This window comes from Balearica regulorum, chromosome 7 (genome assembly GCF_011004875.1).
Source record: "Balearica regulorum gibbericeps isolate bBalReg1 chromosome 7, bBalReg1.pri, whole genome shotgun sequence".
Taxonomy (NCBI): Eukaryota; Metazoa; Chordata; class Aves; order Gruiformes; family Gruidae; genus Balearica; species Balearica regulorum.
In genome coordinates this window covers 20,951,527-20,972,337 of record NC_046190.1, presented here as the reverse complement: position 1 = coordinate 20,972,337, position 20,811 = coordinate 20,951,527, and the positions used below count along the sequence as shown (strand labels likewise).

General features: G+C 41.0%; 1 protein-coding gene across 1 annotated transcript; it reads right to left on the bottom strand.

The window, feature by feature from the left end:
• Positions 1–840: 840 nt before the first annotated feature.
• Positions 841–16,802, bottom strand: RBP3 (retinol binding protein 3). The gene is made up of 4 exons (XM_010309398.2): positions 13,755–16,802; positions 6,123–6,313; positions 3,128–3,270; positions 841–1,290 (listed from the first exon to the last, which is right to left on the bottom strand). Exons 1-4 carry the CDS (start codon positions 16,800–16,802, stop codon positions 962–964), a joined length of 3,711 nt encoding a protein of 1,236 aa, XP_010307700.2. The 3' UTR covers positions 841–961.
• Positions 16,803–20,811: the final 4,009 nt, after the last annotated feature.

Here is a 20,811-nt window from a genome sequence, read left to right as displayed (position 1 = left end):
AATGATGAAATGGAGAAGAGACTTCATTCAGCTCTTTCATTTTGGAAAACAGACTCTCTCAACTACTGCTAATTCTCCTTTAATATGTATAAATAGGAATGTACACAATTTCCAAAGACGCCCTTTCTGTCTTTCAATAAATGCTTTGAAGTGGTTCACATGCCTTCAATACCGTCAGGTGGGATTTTCTAAGGGACCGAAGGGAATCTCTGTGATTTGGAGCTAAATTTTAAAAAACAGACACTGCAACAACTGACATTTACATTTAACCACAGGAGATGAATCCAGAAACCCCAGTGAATTATCCCAGTATCTCAGCCATGCCCAGAAAGAGTTGGGTTCCACAGAACCAGCTAAAAAAAGTCAGCATGTTGAAAAGGGAGTCACTTTGAGCTATGTACAGGGAACCAACCACTGACCATAGAGATTGAAATTAAGTTCCCACTCCTTTCTAGGGTTCACATTTGGGGAGGTATCTTTTTTGTCCTAAGAACTTGGTTACTAGAAAACTTACACAAAAAATGATACTCCATTGTGAAGCCTCCCTCAGCAGACAGGAACTCAAATCCACTTCTGCTGCCCAGAACAGCACCATGGCTGATGCTTGTGAATTATTCTGGGTAGCAGAAGGGCCTTGCAACTTCTCCTGCTGGAACTGGGCTCTTGTGCAGTAAGCAACCCATGGTTTACTCAGCCAGAAAGATAACAAAAGGAGGAGCACCTGTAGCCTGCCCATCCTGTCACATGCACATAAAAACATATGCACATACAAACATATCCACATACACATACTGTGAGATTTTTTTGGGTCTCAAATTTGCATTAGTTACCTTAATTATGGCTAAATCCTGCTCTAGGTTCCCAAACCCATTATTGGTTCAGCTTATGAGGGTGTAAGTCCATTGGGCTCCTTTGAAAATTACAGCCTACCTTTTATCCAGGGTCATGTTCCCCCATTGGGCTATCTAGAGCTGTGCAAATGAGCACTGAGCATCTCCTTTGCTTTTATGAGTGCTGTGTCAGCTGGTGTTTCCATGTGAGGAGGCACCCCCTTCCCTTCCCAAGAAGTGGTCTGTGCCGAGGTGACTGATCTGGAGGTGGGAATGATGACGTAGAAGTTGGTATCATCTACTTGATGTGTCTGTGGCGAATGGCAGCCACCACTGGTCTGTTCCCCAATGATGAGAGCCCTGCCTAGTCTCTTCATTATGTATACAAACTCTTCGGCAGCCCCAGCCGTCACAGCACTGGTGAGGATTATTAGCCCCTTCTGAGAGCCATACCTCTCCCCTGCCAGAAAGGACAAAAAGCATCAGGAAATGCATCCATTTTCAGACATTTTTTTGCATGATGGAGCAAAAGAAGCCAAGATACAAAACACTTCATTCCCTACCTACTATTAAAAACCAAAGAAGTTTGGAAAGTTACTTTGTACCGATGATAGAATTGAAGTACTTCTTACACTAGTGATCTCTATACTCTGTCACCCTATGTGGTGCTCTTGTGCCATCAGTTTCTGGTTATGAGCTCCAGCAGCTAGTAGGCCAGCTCATGGTTACTTCTGCTGGATCTTCTGTGGTTTTGACTTTTACAGGAGCTCTAGATCCCATGAGAGGAATGGGATAGGCGGGCGAGGAAAGCGACATTTTCCACTGCTCCAGCAGGAATATTCAAAGCTCAGCCAGCAGCATCTTCAGTTTCACTCTCAACCCCACTCTAGGAACATGGCTATTACAGAGCTTGGCCTGCAAACTGTGCAGGCGGCATTTTATGAAATTATAATTATAGTGGTTTCCCACAGGCTTTTTATAGTCTATAAATGGAAGCTGTTGCATGGTCTTTGTCCCAAGCCCTTCAACAAATACCCCTTTATTATTAGGCTCTAAGCCAAGTTATCTCACTTTCTTACATAAACCAGCTGACAGGAATAGGAGGGGTTTTGCACCTTATTTTCAATATATCTGAACATGCTAGGTACTTTTTGAGAGCTTAGCTCCTTTGAAAAAGTAGCCAATGCATCATAACTGGGACCTGATAACTTGAAAACTACACTAAACTGCTCTAAAAATGTCATTCTTTAAGTTACAGTATGACATATAATTCTCATACTAAACTGTAAGAGAGTGGCCAAAAGCATGGTAATTAATTTTCACACCATCTTTGCTCTTCTCATTTAACTATAGACGTAATATCCATTAGAAGACTCTTTTCACAGTAGATATATATAATACAGGACCAGATCCAGCTCCTTTGAAGTTAATATGAGTCTGCCTGTTCTCTTTGATGGGAACTGGAATGTGTCCATAGTAATCATATCCTTCAGCACAGCCCACCTCTGACTGCCTGGGAAAATAGATGGACCCTGCAGCCTGTGACAAAGTTTAACCATTTCAGCATGTTCCAAGCCAGTAATTGCAGACACCATTGTGACACCTGTGGTTTGGTACTGTCTTAGCTTTAAAGGGCAAAAGAATTAAACCTGATGTTTAAGGCTTCTTAGCACTCCAACTGCACTTTATGAGCACTGAAGCACTCTGTTTCTGCATGTGCAGCATCCTTTCAACTTCCACAAACAGCAGGACAGGGTTTGTGGGGGGGTGTGTGTGTGCGCGATACATTGCCAAATGCTCCAAACTCACTCAGATGTGCAAAATTTAGTGCTTTTCTTTCTCTCTTGCATTCTCTGGACAAACTGGACTATTGTGGGTGTTTTCATCTACTGAAATAGTGGATTACACAGGTAGGAAGTGAGGAGCTATATATAAAACTACGTGTGAGTATGGGAAGAGATATTACTAGAGGTCTAGGCAACACAGGATTTATTTTTAATTTTGGCAGCTTTTAAAAGCAACAAGTCACAGGATTCAGCTAAACTTCTGGGGACCAGTTTACAAACCTCTGTGCATAACATACTCCATTCCTAAGAGCAATAAACTGTTATTTATTGATGGCATTGAGGGACATGGCTGAAATGCACATTTTTGTTTTTACATTCTCTGCACAGCTTGAGCTAATCGTGGCAGGTGCTTTCATCAAATGAGTTATGGTATCTAATGGCTCACTTTAAAATACACAAGGAGGGACATCTGAAATGAAAAACTACTTTAAAAAGAAATTGCCATTTTACCTTTGAGCTGTGGCTGGGTCCATATTTCCTTTACTGAGTCACTGGGTCTGTCATAAACTTTGTCCAAGAGAATTTGATGTCCTTCATCAAAGAAGTATGAGCACAGGATTGCTATGGAAGTGGTAGAGCCTCCAATATTGTACCTTTTAAAAAATTAAAAATATTAAGGAAACAATTGAAAATTTGTGGAAGACAGTAAATCTCCCAAATATTGTTCCTTAACATCAGTACTGAAAGGGCTTATGGCTACATTTTGATATGTTTACATTCATTCTCCCCTAGCAACATTTGCACATTTATCAGAGAAACAAAGTCCTGTCTAAGAGTCTTGGACTGTTATTGCCCACAACTGACATCAAAAGCAAACATAAAACTGAACAATCTCTTTTTTTCTTGATTCAACCTGGATAAAATTCAGGAAGTAAGGAAAGACTCTCAATCTGCAGAGAAACATCAGATTCTTGTTATTATTCTTCTCTGAATAACCCATGCTGTTACTGACATAGGCAGCATAAGTAAATACCTAAACCTTAATATATAAATGTAGATTCCAATTTAAGTAATGTATGTTTCTAGAACTGTCCAGTTCTCATTCCCTGCTGCACACAATGAGAATACTTGGTGTTTGGCACCTTATAAGATCAGGCCATTTCCTTTTGTGCCTAAAAATGACCTTAGCGGCTTCATTTAGGACAGTCATGTTTGAAAACTTTGGTTGTAGTTTAATTTCATATCAGTCTCTGAAGATTAAATTCACTGACGAGCTTAAGATTCCTTGGAGAACCCCTGTTATGAATACACACAATGGAATAGCAAATTATTTTTTGTATGTCACTTTTCACTAATACTAGAGCCCATAAGAGCGCTGGAAATGTTTGTACTTTGCTCACTAGTAGGAGATAGACACAGTGCTTTCCTGTAGGTGATAGGAGTGACTGGCACAGACATTCCAGCAAAAACATGCTAGAAAATGAGTTTTGTTCAGTCCAGTCCATGACTAAGGTTTTTTTTGCCTCCAGAAAAGGATTAGACAATCCAGGAGACCTCTGTCCCAAAAAGTGAAACTACCTCTTTGTTCTGCAGCATTTGGGAGCTGTATGCTGGATTCATGCCGTGACTGCTTAGAACTGAAATAAGCCTCTTCAGTGTGTGGTAGTGCTGTGCTGCCAGGAGGTCCTGCTGCTGTTGCTTCACAGCCCAGGAGGCAGCTAGACCCAGTAGAGACTGGTTTCCCGCCACTGCCATCATGGCTGAAGTGAGTGGCAAGCAGGCAGCTAGAGCAATGCCAGAAAGCTCTTCCTAGGACTCTTGCAGACAGTGAAACTGCAGAAACTTTAGTCACTAATAATGACAGTTGTAACCGTTGCTAGTGTTTTAGCTTAACTTTTGGAGGAAAGTACTTCTTTCATTACAGACTTCTTGTGTCACATTAGGGAAGCTGTTTAGTTTATCAGTGTCTCTTAATGCTATGAAGGTTAAAAAATATGAAGTTCATGAGTGGCACAGCTGTTCCATGAAGAGGAACTATTAAGGCGAGAGACATTATACATTATGGTTAATCCCATGCAAAATTGAAGTTATCAAAATATGAAGTTCATGAGTGGCCCAGCTGTTCCAGGGAGGGAAACTTGTAAGATGAGAAACATTATTCATTATGGTTAATCCCATGCAAAATTGAAAATATCAGACTTGCCCTAAAATCATAAGATTGGTTTAGGAAGAATTTCAAAAAGTAAAATGTTTGGGTTTCTCTTTTATATGCCTTCAGAGACTGGTCTTTTGTGTGCACTCAAAGGCCTGGAAATACACTAAATATAAAAAACCCAAAGCAACCCAAGAAAAGAACTATAATGAGACCATTTGGTACCTGGGACATGGTTTTACCTTTGCTGTTTTATTGCCCCTGGCCCTGATAGGAGTTTTATCGTGGGAGAAAACTGGGGCAAGAAAGAGGCAAGTCCCAGGCCTATCTCAAGTCTATTGGAAGATGGTGGTGCCTTTGCTGAATGTAAATTCAGTGATGGGTGTGTTTTGTTGGTTGCTGCCCTGCCTCCTCTGTGCTCACATAGTGAGATCTCTCTCTGTTCTCATCGCCATGCTCATCTTTTCCTGAAAATGATGCAGAATATTAAGATTACCAAATATTGAGAGCCCCATGATGACAATGGATGTAAGTGCTTCTAGCATTAAGAATGAGTTCTTATGAAGGCCTTCTTTTCTTTAGTTGATATTTGTAATGTTTTAGGCTCACAAACATTAGCTCTGGACCAAAACAAAGGAATGACTTACCTAAATATTGTATGGGAAATATATATTTGTGATATTCATCTGCTTTGCTAGCTGGCAATAAATGGATGCCATCTTCTGCCTCATAAGATTTGGAGCATTGTTGACACATTGGAGTGTCCAACAGAATCCTACGTTGAGAGCGGACATATGATGCTGTAGGTTGCTGCAGCAGGGTCTAGGAGTGCTACAGTGCCTTTAAACCACCTTTGTGCTCTGTGCATAAGGGTCATTCTGTACAAACTGATTGCCCAGGATAATTTAGCACTGCAGATATGGCAAATTAGATGTTGTAACACAGCCTTATGCATGGTCTGGTTTTTTGACTGTTCAATCACCTGACCACTGCTGCAGTAAAAGATTTAATTAAGCCATATATATATATATATATGTAATTAATACAATGCACATGCAGAGTTAGATTAAAAAGAAATCAGAGAAAGAAAACAGATGTGACATCCAGGATTGCGTTCTGCAACTTATTCTCTAAATTTGCCTGTATAGTTCTAAACATCTCAAGTGATTGTACAATTTGTCTTGAGATATACTTCCAGACTGTTATTGTTTTCCTTGGCTGTTTTCCTTTTCTCATTTAATCCCAGCAACATTAGACTGTAAACAGGACAGTAAGCCATGTAAAGCTAATTCACTGTTACAAATAAAATGCTGTTTTGAAAGAGCTTTGGTTATTTGCCATGCAAAGGTTTACCTCATGTCTATGATTAATGCATCTGTGTGAACAATTTTCTTCCAAACATGATCTACCAGTAGGTCGGACACCTGGGTTAGAAGTTCACAATCTCCAAACATATCGAATCTCAGATAGCCGATGTTGTTTTCAAATACATTTGTGTGGAATGAAAATTTAATCAGATCTTCAAATACTTCTGGGGAAGGGATCTGAAAGAGTTTGGAAAAATAAAACAAATCATTTGCTGGCATTGATAGCTTCGCACAAGATTTGAAAAGAATTATGTGGGTCAAGTTTAGTCCAGGTAGGACATATGTGAGGAATGTGACCAAGTTTGAAGAACATAATGAATGACATTAAGATTTTTTCATACTAAACATAGGTTAGTATTGGATGCTGCACTGTTTTCCCAATATAGGATGCATCAATAGCATGCCTAGAATCTGGATCAGGCACCTATTTGTCAGAGCTCGGTTTATTTTTCAAAAATACAGGAATTTCCTTGGACCAAAGAGGCTGAGAAGACTACAAGAAGTACCCCCTAGCCTGCAGCATAGGCCACTATCCCAGGCCTACCATCCAAGCCCACTTGTTTCCTTTAGTAGTTCATTCTAAATAAGGGACTTGGGACTTTTATAATCTCTTGATTGGCCTGAGCTGGTGAGTTCGGTCCCAGTGCCTCTTAATGACTGAGTCCCTGTGACAGTGAGGAACCTGATGTGTTGGGCATGTGCTAAGATACTCATGAGGTAGATGTATTAAATCTCTTAGATGCTGGCCATGTGCCTGAAGTCTCACGTGTCAGGCTGTGATTAATTTCATTTTGTTTTGCTTATGTTATTAAACAGCAGACATTGCTTTAACAGCAATGTGTAGCCAACTAATAAAGTTATCCTAGTAACATGCATTGAGACATAGCCTGCTCCTGTTGCCAAACTTCTGTTTTGCATGCATATGTCTGAAAATGGAAGACTGTCCTTCAGCTTAAGCAGATAAGGCTTTGGGATATATATGACTTATGTGACATTCAGCAATTTGGCCTCTTCTCCTCTGGGTTGCTGTGAAAATGATTTTGTACTTGCTTTTTAATCAGTTGCCCTCTGCCTTAGCTCAGTCCCAGACAATCCATACTTTTACACCTAAAAGAACAAGGAGTCAGCAGTAAGCCATGTGCTAAAAGGGGCTCTCCCAACCTGCAACATGCTGCAGAATCTGGGAGGCATTTGGGCTTTCTGCAACTGTAGAGGAGTCAGGCAATCTCCTGCCCTACATGTAGTGCTGTGGCCTGGGGTTGCACTCCTGCCAAAAGCAGGTCTGCCACAGCAGGAAGAGGGTTTCCAAGGAGTGTGAATACAGCTGTATTTGACCCAGCTCAAGCACTTTACCTTTACCTAGTTGTTGATCTGATGCTAAGAGCAAACTCTACTGAGTCCTTTTCTGTACCCTTCTTTCTCACTGTACCTTGTGAACATAACCATCGTATATGGACTGTAAACATATCAGATACGTTACTGTAAACTCATATCAGACCACTGAGTTTGTCATTTCAAATCCACTCCCCAGTGACAACAATGCTACTTGATCTGCCCACTGTACATCATTGATTACAAATCACAGTTTTGAAGAATATATCCAGCATGCATTACGTTATTCTGACAAAGCTTATATCTAGTTCAGAGGTACTGGTCCCCCCAGGAAAAAAAAATCATTGCTCATTGGTAACATCTACAAATAAAACTGATGTGTTACTCTCAGTCACCTACTAATGATATTTTAACTGAACACACAGATTTCTTAGCTCTGTCTCTAACAATAATTGCTAGATGCATACCCATAAGCATGTTGATTAAGAATAACCTCTCTGTCTGTGTCTGGTAATCTTTTTTCCTATTCATTGTTTTACTGTGCTGCACCACATCTTTGTTCACTGAGGACTTCAGTACTTGCTAGCTATGTTGCTAACTCTTGGAAATTCATTATGGATTTCAAGGTGGGCAGGTTGATCTTAAAGTGTCAGGTCTGATGGGGTAAAATGAATATGCAAGGATCTCAAAGGAACTCTTCTTCATCTTCATGGCTGCAGGAAAAGGTATAAAAATGTATCTATTCTAAAGGCTCTAAGACCAGCAGTCAGATGAAAAGTGCTAAGAATGTAATTTTGGGGGGTCAGGAAAGCCTCCTAATTTTAAAGCAAAAGGGAGGAGGAGGCTGGAACTGACACTACAGAGTTACTGTCCTGGAAAACTGCAGGTTCATGATACTGGCACATGGGCCATGTGCTGCTGGTACCTAAGGAGGTGAGCCTAGCTTCAAAGAGCAACAGCATGCTCTCCTTTGGAAGGCAGGGCTCTGTTTGCAAGCCAAGGACAGGCTGGGACAGGATGCAGCTGAAAGTAAGATCTTGCTGCTCAGTCAGACAATGTTTACATACAAATGACTTGACGTTAATTATAAACCCTCAGGTGCCTTAGTAAGAACCCTATAAGCAATGTGGCTAGACTAAAGAACCACCAAGCTAAGACCACTTAAGCCAAGGAAGAATTGTTTTTCATTAACTATATAGGGTGTCCAGCTCTATTCTGCTGTTTCCTTCCACAAGTGAGTGGCCTTACTGCAACAAGTGATGTGACACAAAATAGGTCCTAGAAAGCTGCCCTGGGATTCATACATGGAGTTTCATCCCTGGCTCAGCTACTGACACATACCCCGACCACAGGCAAACTACTTTTCCAACTGTGTCTCCCTTCCCTCTTTTCTCCCCCTTCACCTCCTCACTAAGTTGTTTTGTCTATTTAGATGGAAACTGTATTTTCATAGCTAATTTTGTGGTCACCATCGTAATGTAACTTTGATTTCCATTAAGAGTGCTAGTGCTGTCAACTTCCAGCTGTTAAAATATTATCAGCCAACACCCTTGGGCCATTGTAAATCCTGAGATTGGTTTAAGACCTATGAGAGCTTGGGGGCCGGGTGGTAGGATTGAGCTTTTCTTTCTTAGAACAACATTTGGGTTCCTCACAGGCTGGAATGGAACCATCCATCCTAGTAGGTCCCCCAGCTCAAGGACTGAGCAGGATCCGCTATATCCCTGACAGCCAATTCTCACTTGCTCTTAAAAACACCCATATCACTAGGTGATTTCCAGGCAATCCAGTCTAGTACGTCACTAACCTTACTACTACAAAGATGTTTTTAACATCTAGTGTAAACAGTCTAAGTTCACTACTTTCTACAGTTTAAGTGCATTACTTCTTGGCCTAGTTACCATGGACAAGGGAGCAGATTATTCTCTTCATATTTGAAACAGCCTCTTACGTATCTGAAGACTGTTTTCATGTCTCCTCTCAGTTTTCTTCTCTCTGGAATAAACAACTCAAGTCTTTTAAACTTTTTCAAGATGACTCTTATTCAGTCTTCTCTTTACTCCTGTTCCTTTTTCCTGCTGTCTCCCCACTTGAGTCACATTTTTCCAGAAAAGCATTGCCCAAGACTGTGCATAGTATACTCTAGCTGAATTCTCCTTAGAGCTGAATGTAGCAGAAGACTTCACGTCTTACTGATTATATTCCTCCTTATCCATTCCAGTTTGATGATTATTTTTTACTGCAACAACTTGACTCTATTGACTTGTGTTCAGCTTATGAACTCTGAAGAACCCATATGCTTTTATTACAGGACTGCCCCTAAACAAGCTGTTTTCCTCCCAGAGTTATGCAGTCAATTACTATCACCCTAGAAACTGTGTAAGAACCCTACATGTGTTCTTATTTAACCTCATCCTGCTTTTCACAGATAATTTCTCCAGTTTTTCCACAACTGTAGCTTTGAATTCTAATCCTGCCCTCCATTGCATGAAGACAGCCAGGATGCGGAGAGTTACCATAAGCAAAAGCTGAAACCCTCTGGGACGGTGCTCTGGAAAGGATTAAAAGGTTATTTAAGGCTCTCAGTCCCCATTGAGGGAATTCAGGGCAGAATGAGAAGCTGTACTTTCACCCCACAAAGGGCGGCACTGCACAGCAGTGTGTAAGCCTGCTCTGACAATACACAGCTTGTAAGATACTCATTGCAAGCCAGTGAGCAGTTATTTTCTAGTCAATGCTCTGGAAGATTACATTTGAAAGTAAAATTTTAAAACACAATTCACGGCTAAATTTTGATTTTCATTCACACCCCACTGAAAATCCTTAAAACTAATAGCCAAATCTACTGTAACATTAATGACAATGGAAAAAAAAAAATAAAAAGGATCTCTTTGGTGGGATTGTAACTGCAAATGTAGCTGCATTGAGCTTGAGTATCAGGATCAGAAGATGAAAGGTACTAGAAAAAGAACAAAAGTGATTAACAAAGTTCAAGTTCTTTTATGCACCAAATACAAAAAGCAAGCATGAATTGCAAAAGATGAAGAGTCAATGAGAGTTAAACACAAGATATTTTTTTGGCTTGCATAAACGTGTATAGTTCCACTGACTTTACTGTGGTTATGTTGATATAAATCAGCATCGTATATGCCCACAATTTTTTTTCCCACCTGTTAGCAATAGATGTAGTAATTTGATTATCTATCTTGAAACTTTGAGGCTGAGAATTTTGATTTCACTCATTAATGAAGGGACATAAGCAAAATATTATCCTTGCTGGTGAAACATCTGTAACTATTGTCTCCTTCAGCAAGTAAAATACTCTGCTATAGACATGTACTATATTATCTGGGAAAAGGAGAACTTCAAATGCAGGAAAAATTTCTCAATAAAAATGATTTCTTTTTGTCTTTTACTCTAATCATCATTTTCAGCTGCTTATCTAAAACATTAATATAAAAATTCTCTTAGGTGTGAAGACTGCATTAAAAGTATTTGGGTGTTATGAAGGGGCCAAAAGAGTCACTTGGGGAGACTCTTGCCAGTTAAAATTGACATAGGTAGTCTACAATACTCAGATATTTCTGAACACAAATGTTTCAGTATGGAAGGGAAGGTATGACTAGAGGGAAAAAGAGGCAAACAGAAGAATAAGAAGTAGGGATTATTGAACTGCGCATCAGCAATTTTACAGAGGTCTGCCTTATAAGCAAAATGCTTTTTTGTGAAACACAAACAATATATACAACATTTGCCTCTGGGAAGTCTGACTTTGGAAAGTGGCATTCATGCAGCAGACAACTTAGGCTAGCATTGACCTTGTTGTTGTCATAGAGGAGACATATTCACTACCGTGTATTATGCTTCAGCAGCTATTCTAGTGTAGCAGATACAAAGGCCTATATGCATTTCACTTGTCTGTCTCCTATGTCCCATCCCATCCTTCCTGCAGTTATTCATCATCACTTTCATTTAATTGTGCTGGATCTGCTTCATTGTCAAGGTCATTATCAGGAAAATCCCACAGTCAAGGGAAAGCATGTCTTGGAAGGTAGGTAGCACAAGAGAAAAACTAGCTTTTAGGTTTTTGAGGAATAAATGTGATAAGGTTTTGAGGAATAAATGTGATGATACAGAATAAAAGAGCCACTATGTCCATGTATAGGATGGTAAAAAAAAAAATAATTTACAAATACAATCAGGGCCATCATGTAAGCTTCACTGTAATTATAAGACATTTGCTCTCTGGGATATTGGTATAGGGTATTCCTGAAATGTTCCACAGAAAGCATCCCTCTTGGACCTGAAAAAGCAAGGCAGGAAACGAAGGTACTCTTGCTGCTCAGTGTTCAGTGGAATAGGTGAATTTTCTTTTACCTCTATCGCAAGGAAATGCCTTTACTCAAATTACTTCAGTGTCTTTGTTTTCTAACCCTCTTTCACCTTAAAATGTCCTAACACCACACTCTTGTCTCTCTGCCTCCCAATTTCCTCAAGCACTATGAGGGAATGAATATGCCTTCGCAAACTATTTTAGCCTCATAAGAGACCCATGCTTCTCCTCTACTATTTATACATTATTTCCCCTTGAAGAAAGGTCACATTTGTCCTGATTTTCATCTAAACTGATGTGATTTCCTTCTTATGGATGTATCCCCAACCTCTTCCAATCATTTTGCTTGACAATGAACTGAGGTAAACAGAGGCATTAATTAGTATAATGGCATTTCCTCACTAGCTCTATCAGGATCAGAATTTCACGTCATGTGACAAATAACATATTTGTCCTGTACATTCTCTTCTCAGCATTTAAGGTTTGAATAATGTAAGTAAGGTTTGAACAAGTAAAAATAGCCAACAAAATCCATTAACAGCCTTCAGTGAAAACAGTGAGCAATTTGCAAAATGGGCCCACTTTGTAGAAATTATGATGTATCACTACTGATATGTTGCTAATTTAGCAGGGAGCTCTGTGAAAAACCTCTTTAGAGTGAAGTTTTCTACACCCAACAAATGTAGGAGGGAAAGACAGTGATGGAATAGAAAAAATCATTTAATTGATTGTTGCCATTTAAGCTTAGAGGCAAGACTGGGGCGAGCATCTCCTGGTTAACAAACTTGAAAAAAATATCCTCCTCTGGCAATGCTTAGACTTTGTCCTTGACCTTAGTGTTGGAGATAATACTACAAAGGTCACGTCCACTTTAAATCATGCATGCCAAAAACTTCAGAGGGTGGAAGCCCACAGATTTCCTCCCCCAGGAAACATTTAATAGTTACCTGACACTTGGTATACTCTGGTTCATTGCAAAGGCAAATACATTCTCTTCAAAAAGTAATTTTATGAGTCCCTGGAGAAAAGATGTCTCTGATAGCTGTGCTAGAGCAGTAGCCAGAAATGAGCTAAGTCCATCCAAGAAAGGGATCAGGTTATCCTAACCCTCCCTTTAATTTGAAGATGGAATTTTAACAAGTGCTCTTGGGAGCTCCCTCCAGCACAACAATGAACAAGAAAGATTGCCAAGGCAGACCGGTGTATAAATACCCAGGCTCAGAACAAAGCACGGACTGTTATGCAAACCACACAGCAAGGGTAAAAGTAGATTATTAAAAATCAGTTTCTCCCTGGGGTCACCTAACTTCCACCCTGATACTTCTTCCAAAGTATTTCTAGGTCACTGGGAAACTGTCTGATACAGAGCTTGAGATACACTCAGAATAACTTTCCACTGTGACTACCAAACGAGTTGTTTGTTATTCTGGTGTAATAGAAGTCAGGTACAGCAATTTTATATAGAAAAATCCATTAAAGAGTATGTGCCTGCATGTTCTGTGGGTGTACGCATTTACTCTAGACCAACTAAATTTTTCTTAAATTACAAACTCCGTTTGTAACCAGTGGGTTTCTGCATTAATTTATTACTGCTTGAAAAGCCATAGCACTGAAAGAGAGGGGATCACAGAGACAGTGAGATATCTCCCCGTAACTGTGAAGCCCTATGTATTTACTTGTGTCAGATGGCAACTGAAAGAGAGCCACAGCCTGAAGGTTCTTCCCAAAATGCATACATCCAGAAGTACCATCTACTAGCACAAGCTACTACCCTGACTTGCCTTAGTGTCAGAGAAAGCTCAGCCTCCAAAACCCACTCAGGCATTGGCTGTTCTTCTGGGTACAGGTAAATCCTGGTGGATTTATGATATGGGCTAGAAACAAGATAAGATAGCTGACTCAGTGGTCCCATTCTAGCTGGCATTAGTATAGCTGTGTACAAGAGAACTGTACCTGTTTTAGCATGATCCCTGGGATGCTGTCCTTGGCGTGTTGAGGGATGTAGAGTAATTTCAGATGCTCATCATCAGAAAGAGCTCGCAAGTTGGCAGTCACCTTCCTGGCCAGCTCCTCTTCTGTATTAATCCTTTTATAATTGTCTTTGTTGATGTTCTGGGTGAGGTTGGATGCTATAACAGTCCCAATGTCCACAAAGGCATAATTATCTGCCACAAGCTTGCCTACAGTTTGCAGTGTCTGTGGCACCTGGGCACGCAGGTTAGCAATGTGCTGAGCTACAGCCACGGCTTCACTGGCCTGGATGGTGATGTGTGGTTCCACCCCAGACACACTCCATACTTTGCCAGTGACTGGGCTGAGGACCACTTGGCTGGGGATGGAGGCATATAGGGAACTGTTACCAACACGATAAATGCCCACTGAGAGGGAACCACCTACTGTGGGCTCACCAATAACTGTGGCCCGGTGTAGATCCTTCATAGAGCGTGTGAAAGCTTCAGCTGCTGAGCCACTCATATGGCTTGTTAGTATGTAGATGTCCTTGAGGGAGCCATATCTCTTGCCAGTGACTTGGGGGAGAGTCCACACCTCTGTGCTGCGGGAGGTACTACGATCGAAGACAGTGTAGAGGTGTTGCCGAGGCTCAGGCTCAAAGAAGTAGGAACACAGTATTGGGATGGCAGTGGAGTAGCCACCTGTGTTGTACCTCATGTCAATAATCATGGCATCTGTGTCCACCAGTTTGTTCCACACCATCTGTACCAGCTGGGGTCCAATGGCCTTCACTGTTTCTGCCTCAGCCATCATATCAAAGCGAAGGTAGCCCAGGTTGCCTGGCAATACCTCAATTTTGAAGAGTGCCTCAATGATGTAGCTCAGCTCCTCAGGGCTGGGAATCATGTTCGGAAGCTGTTCTTCTGGTGTTGGTTCCACATGACTGTGGAAGACGTGAAGTCGATGGTCCCCTGAGGCTTCCTGCAAGTCACTGGTAAGCTGGGAAGCCAATGTCTCAAAGTCTACAGCTGATCGGTAACCTCCTTGGGCCCGTTTGGTGCTGAGCATAGCACTGGCCTTACCAGCCACTTCCGGGATGGCATAGTGAGCCTCTAGGAGTTGCCCGGTACCCTCCAAAAGTACTCCCATGCTCTTGTGGAAAGCTAGGACCTCTTCAGCCTTCTCCAGTGCATCCTCAGCCAACACTATGGCATCAGGTACCACTCCTCCACCCATCCAGATTTCGCCATGGTTGTCAATGAGGGTGATAACAGGCACAGTGACAGTTAGGCCATGGGTTATTCCCTGCTCAGGCTGCAGCAGAGGGAAGGTACGGGTGTGTGAGAGGCTTCCTGCTGTGATCTCACCAATCAGCGTGGCACGGCCCAGGGACTGCATGAGGTACGCAAACTCCTCAGCAGCTGTAGCAGTGTGGTGGCTGGTGAGCAGGTAAACGCCACGCTGAACCCCATAGGGCTGGCCCAGCAGTTCTGCCTGGCTGTTGTGCTCCTGTGTGTGGTTGGTATGTCTGTCATAGGTTGTGAAGAGATGGACAGGGCCAGCAGCAGGATCTTGGAAATAGGAGAGTAGCACAGGCACAGCAGAGGAGGAAGGGCCCCCAGGGTTGTAACGCAGGTCCATGATCAAATTCTCTGTATTTTGGAGGGGCTCCCACACTTTGTGGACAATGTAAGGTCCCAGCTTAGCAAGCACAGAGGCATCTGCAAACTCATCAAAGCGCATGTAGCCAACATTCCCTGGCAACACTGAAACCTTGAAGACAGTATCCACCAAGGCGTGCAGCAGTTGTTCATTGTCAGGTAAGTTGGCTGCCACTGCAACTGGCTTCTCAGCAGAGGGGGGAGCAGCTTCACCTGGCATCATGACTCGGACCAAAAGGCGAGGGTCTTCAGATAAGGCCTGCATCTCAGTGTTGAGCTTAGTGGCCAGGTCCTCTGCTGACTGCACAGAAGAGAAGTCAGAGGTGACGAGGTGCCGCAGCAGCACTGGCACGCGTTCCACTATGCTGTAATAGTCCTTTAATATGTTTGTGAGGTGGCCTAGGGTGCCAGGCACTGCTCTGCGCACTGCCAGGATATCCAGAGATTTCTGCAAGGCTTGCTCTGCCTCAGTAGCCACACATGGCATCACCCCACTCACCTCCCAGCTCTGTCCACCTCCACTCAAAGGGCTCACAGATCGTGACACGGGGACCATCATATAGAAATTGGACGGGCCAATACGGAGCTTCTGGATCTCCAGTGAGCCCCCAGCTGTCTTCTCCCCGACAGTGATAGCCCTGTTCATGTGCTTGAGGATGTAAGCCACATCTTCAGCCACTCCTGTGGTGTGGCGGCTGATCAAAACAATGACATCCTTGTCTTTGCTGTACCTCTCTCCCAACACCTTTGGCAGTGTCCATATCTCTGTGGTGGTGTTGGAGGGCCGATTGTATACAGTCTCAACATGCAGCATCTTGTCTGCTTCATGCAAGTATGATATGATGAAGGGGAGGCCAGAAATCTGTCCCCCAGTGCTGTGACGAAGATCTATCACCAGGGCAGAGGTCTCTATCAGTGTCTTCCATACCTTGTCCACCAGAAAAGCTCCAACTTTCTGCACAACTTCCTGTCCTATGATATAATCAATCCTCAGGTAGCCAACGTTGCCCTCCAGCTTGTCATATATGACCACATGCTCAATAAGACTCAGGAGTTGTTCACGAGTGGGGGAAGCCTCAGCTTCTTGTTTGGGAGCTGCATGTGGTGATGGCTCATAGGAAATCACCAGTCTTGGATCATTCAGAGCACCCTGCACTCCAGCTGTCAAGACACTAGCCAGCATTTTTGGATCTGAGATGTCCAAGATTTCCCCGCTTTTGATTGCTTGTTCAATGGCTTCTTGCATTCCCACTAGGTTTTCAGGATAGCAATAGTTATTCAGAAGGACTTTAGCCATATCCAGCACGAGAGTTGGCTGAAAGATTTCCTCAGCAGGTATGTTGCACATGATCAGTGCTGAAAACAGGAAGAAAAGTGTCCTGATCATTTTGTCTTTGTATGGAATAGAACAGAAGGAAAGAACTCAGAAGCTCTTATTGATGAATAGCTCTCCGATGACTGTTAGGGAATCGCACTGAAATCCCTGTGTTGAATCCAGGTGCACTGAACAGATACCAATCTTTTATCTGCATTAAACCTTTAATCTCATTAAAATGGAGTGCATCATCCAAAGTGCACCAATAGATGAAGTTCAGCTCCTTACTACTTCACAGCCGTCTTATGAAACAGTAATAAACTTCAATCATCAAGGAAGATCTTTCTGGCAGTTAATTGTTTCCAAAAGGTAATGCATTGCCTGTTATAAACTGGTCCTGGCTTATCCTGACAGTGAATTGCTTAAATGCAAAACTTTGATTTTAACGACAATTAGAACAGCAGTCATCCAATCTTTTACCATTATTTATGAAAAGCTTATAACAGGAGATTCTTCAGTGACTTAGTTGTATCAATATTTAATATTTTTTTCAAAAGTTGTTGACAGTACATTGTATTTGGTGATTTTCAGTCTGAGCTGCAAAGGACTCTGCTTACATTCTATGACTAAGGGCTCCAAACAAGGAATTGCAGACATTTAGAACTGCTCATAAAATCCAAGGTAATGACAGCCTGTTAATTTCTGTGCTGAGTATTGCCAGCATTTTAAACAGGACTTTGAAATACACTTGACTCAACATAATACAGCTAAATCTGAGGTGACTTTAATCTTCATAATTTGCACTCAATTAGGATTTACTTGTAATACTATTGAGTAACATATGGTCATGTCTGATGACAGCTCACAGCCAATAGACTTTAGGTTCAACATACCGAAATAGAACATGGGGGGTTGTTTTCTTCTGTTCACAATATCCAAGACCCTATTGTATTAAGAGTTTGAAAGAGGATCAGAATATGCGGGATGCAGCTGCAGGCTGTACCTATGTGAATTGTCAACATGCAGAGCTCCAGTATGACTTGCCAAAGACATACAAGAACAGATTCTTGGCTTTAAATCTTAAATGACTTTCTGCTTGCTGGAGGTAGCTGCAAGAATAGACTAGGGAATCTGGGAAGAGCATGTTTTTTGTATTGCTTTCAAAATGTCACTTGTTGCTACATATGAATACATGTGGAGGGAAGAGTCTAAAGATGATCTGCCCTGGCTGGGTGCACTCTGTTGGTGTCATGTGTGAGTGTCATGAGTGAAGCCTGCCACTCACATGAGCAAAGCTTAGTGCAGTCCTCTTTCTGGGTCATTCAGCTGTAGTAAAAAAGGAGTTTTGTGAAGTTCCTTCCTTTAACATGTCCATATAGGAATAGCCTCATCTATATGCAGGTATTATTTCAGCCCATGATTGATTTGTATCTGTGTGTATGTAAATGTACAAATAAAAATCCATCAAAGGGAACAATTAAATTGTTCTAAGAGTCCATTAGAGAAAGGACTGCTCTAAGTAAAAAGCTGTAAAACTTGATGTTGTAATCACAGGTATCTCTGGCAACCAGACTGTGCTATCATCTGTAATAAAGCCTAGTTTAAAAAATGTTGCCATTTCCCTTGTCAAAGGAGAGGCCTAGGATATAATTGAAATTGTTGTTGATAATGTATAAATATTAAGCTCCAAGTGTGCCACAGCAACATTCTGTGTGCTTCATTGGTAGAAAAGCAATGAGATTCAGATCTGTTGTATCTTCTTAATTTTGGGGGGCTGTTCTATATTGTGACTATGTGTGACATCCACCACAGACCTAACTCCAGGGCATTATCACCAGTTTGAATTGCTCTTCTTGCTTTCTTCCTGCAAAGAATAATCCAGCACTCTAGGGCAAAGGTAGCTGGAACAAAAACTCTCCAGCATAACCACATTTTGTCCAGAAATTGACTTTCAAGCTACAGGATTTAATGCCAGAGCTGCATTAATTCCTTGTGTGGCCAACACAGTGGACAGGACTCTTGGCAAATCAATTTCTACTGCTTTTCTAACCCACAGCTCTTCTGTCTGTCTAGCTTAGAAAGTTTTTGGGGCAAGGGATCTCTTTTGCTACATTAAAGTCTACCACAAACCCTACCTTTACTTCCAACTTCTGATAGTGTCTCTAAATGCCATTAACACAGGAATAATTGCACACACTGTAGTGTACATTAAGACAATGAATTAAGTAGACAAGATATTGTACTTCATAGATCCCCAAATTAATTCTTAAGCACCATGTGCTTTGCACTGACGAAGGCAGGGGGTGTCTCAAATAAAAACATTATGAGCTGTGATTATGTAATTAATGCATTCAACCAAGAGGGGGATGATGCATAGATAATCTTAATTCTGATATTTCCCACTTTGGAGTGCTTAATATTTTAATGCTATTTGCAATTTTTGTGCGTTCCACCATCTTTCAATTAACTTCAAAGGGAAGATAGAGACTAATTTTGTTATGATGGAAACAAAGCGTAACATATAACATATAATAAAACATATGTATGACCTAAAACAATGAAGTAAAAATGTGTAAATATGGAAGGGTTAGATAGTTCGCCTGCTGGGCTAGGGGGTTGAGTTGTTCGATGGGTCTCCTTTTTTGTTTTGTATTTCTTCCTTCCTTTTACACCTGCTGGGTGCTGGAGGAGGCCATGCCTGGGAGCCAAGGAACAGGATTAAAAAATGGATCAATTGTGACAGGAATTGGGAAAAAAAGTACAATAATCCATATCCCTAAGAATATGTCAGGATGGATCTCTATTTCTGTCTGTCTGTACCGTAGCTTTAAGCATGCAGCTCTCTATCCCAGAAAAAAGAATGACATTGCATGTTTATGGAGTATAGATAGTACTTTCTTTTTTAATCCTTCAATACATAGCACATAATGGACACATATTTATTTATATGAAACTATTTACCAAGTATGGGACAATGGTGGAGATAAGTTTAAATTATTTACCATAAAAAATAGAGAAATTAATATTTTCTGGGTTTCTTGAAAGTAATTTTTCTTCTGTTTAAATCACAGAAAATCTTAAAAAACCCCAAACCTTATTTTTTCAGAAGGGCCTTCTTTTTCACTGTATTCTTCTCTGCCACTTTCTGCTTTTAGAGTAGAAATTAATATAACTTGAAATGACAAAGCATTACTTAAATTACCTCAGTTTCAACTTCCTGTGCAAAGGGTGTTACAGACGTTGTATACATGGTGTTAAGTCACCTCATCTCTGAATATAACAGACATAGATGAATTGCCATGAAGATCATACTCAGAAAGAAGACAGTAACAGACAGTAACTGAGCATTTTTAATCAGAGTATGTGCCAGATAATTACCTTCCATATCTAAGTAAGTTCTATATATCCATTGCTAAACTAATTATACGATAATTTTTTCCTAGCATTTAAGGAAGTATTTTCACAGATTCACAATATTTTTCTCCAATGAGGCCTTATCTAGAGGTTAAGAATCATGAAATGGCCCTTTCCTGCCTGTGACTGTTGTAAAATCATAAGATTAGAAAAAGAATTTTTCTCCATTTTTCTAGCATTTATTGTGCTTTTTATCATGTTCTAAAGATTTTCATATCAGAGGGGTTGGAAACAGTAGCTGAGGTTTTTATGAAGCTAGGAGAGTGATTAGTTTTACCCACTAAAACCCAAGATATGGCAACATGACACAGCTCAATTTATTCCTCAAGTTCAGATACATATTCTTCCTCATTTATCAATTTATCACTAGCACACAGAAACAAAACTAGCTTCACAATGTAAATGTAAAATAAATGCTTTTCCCAACATGGATGACTTAAAAATCTAGGACAGTGGGAAAAAAGTATTTTTCCAGGCTGGATTTGTTCAGTGATCTATTTCTCTTGCCTTGAATTCAATATGACATGTATCACTCACTGCTACCTTGGCAATTCTTTATAGATGGTGTTAGAAGGTAAGAATCCTTCCTTGTGTGGTACGGACTCTTCGGGCTTTGGAGAATGAATATTAACTTAATCATTTCTTTACACATATAGCTTAAAATTTT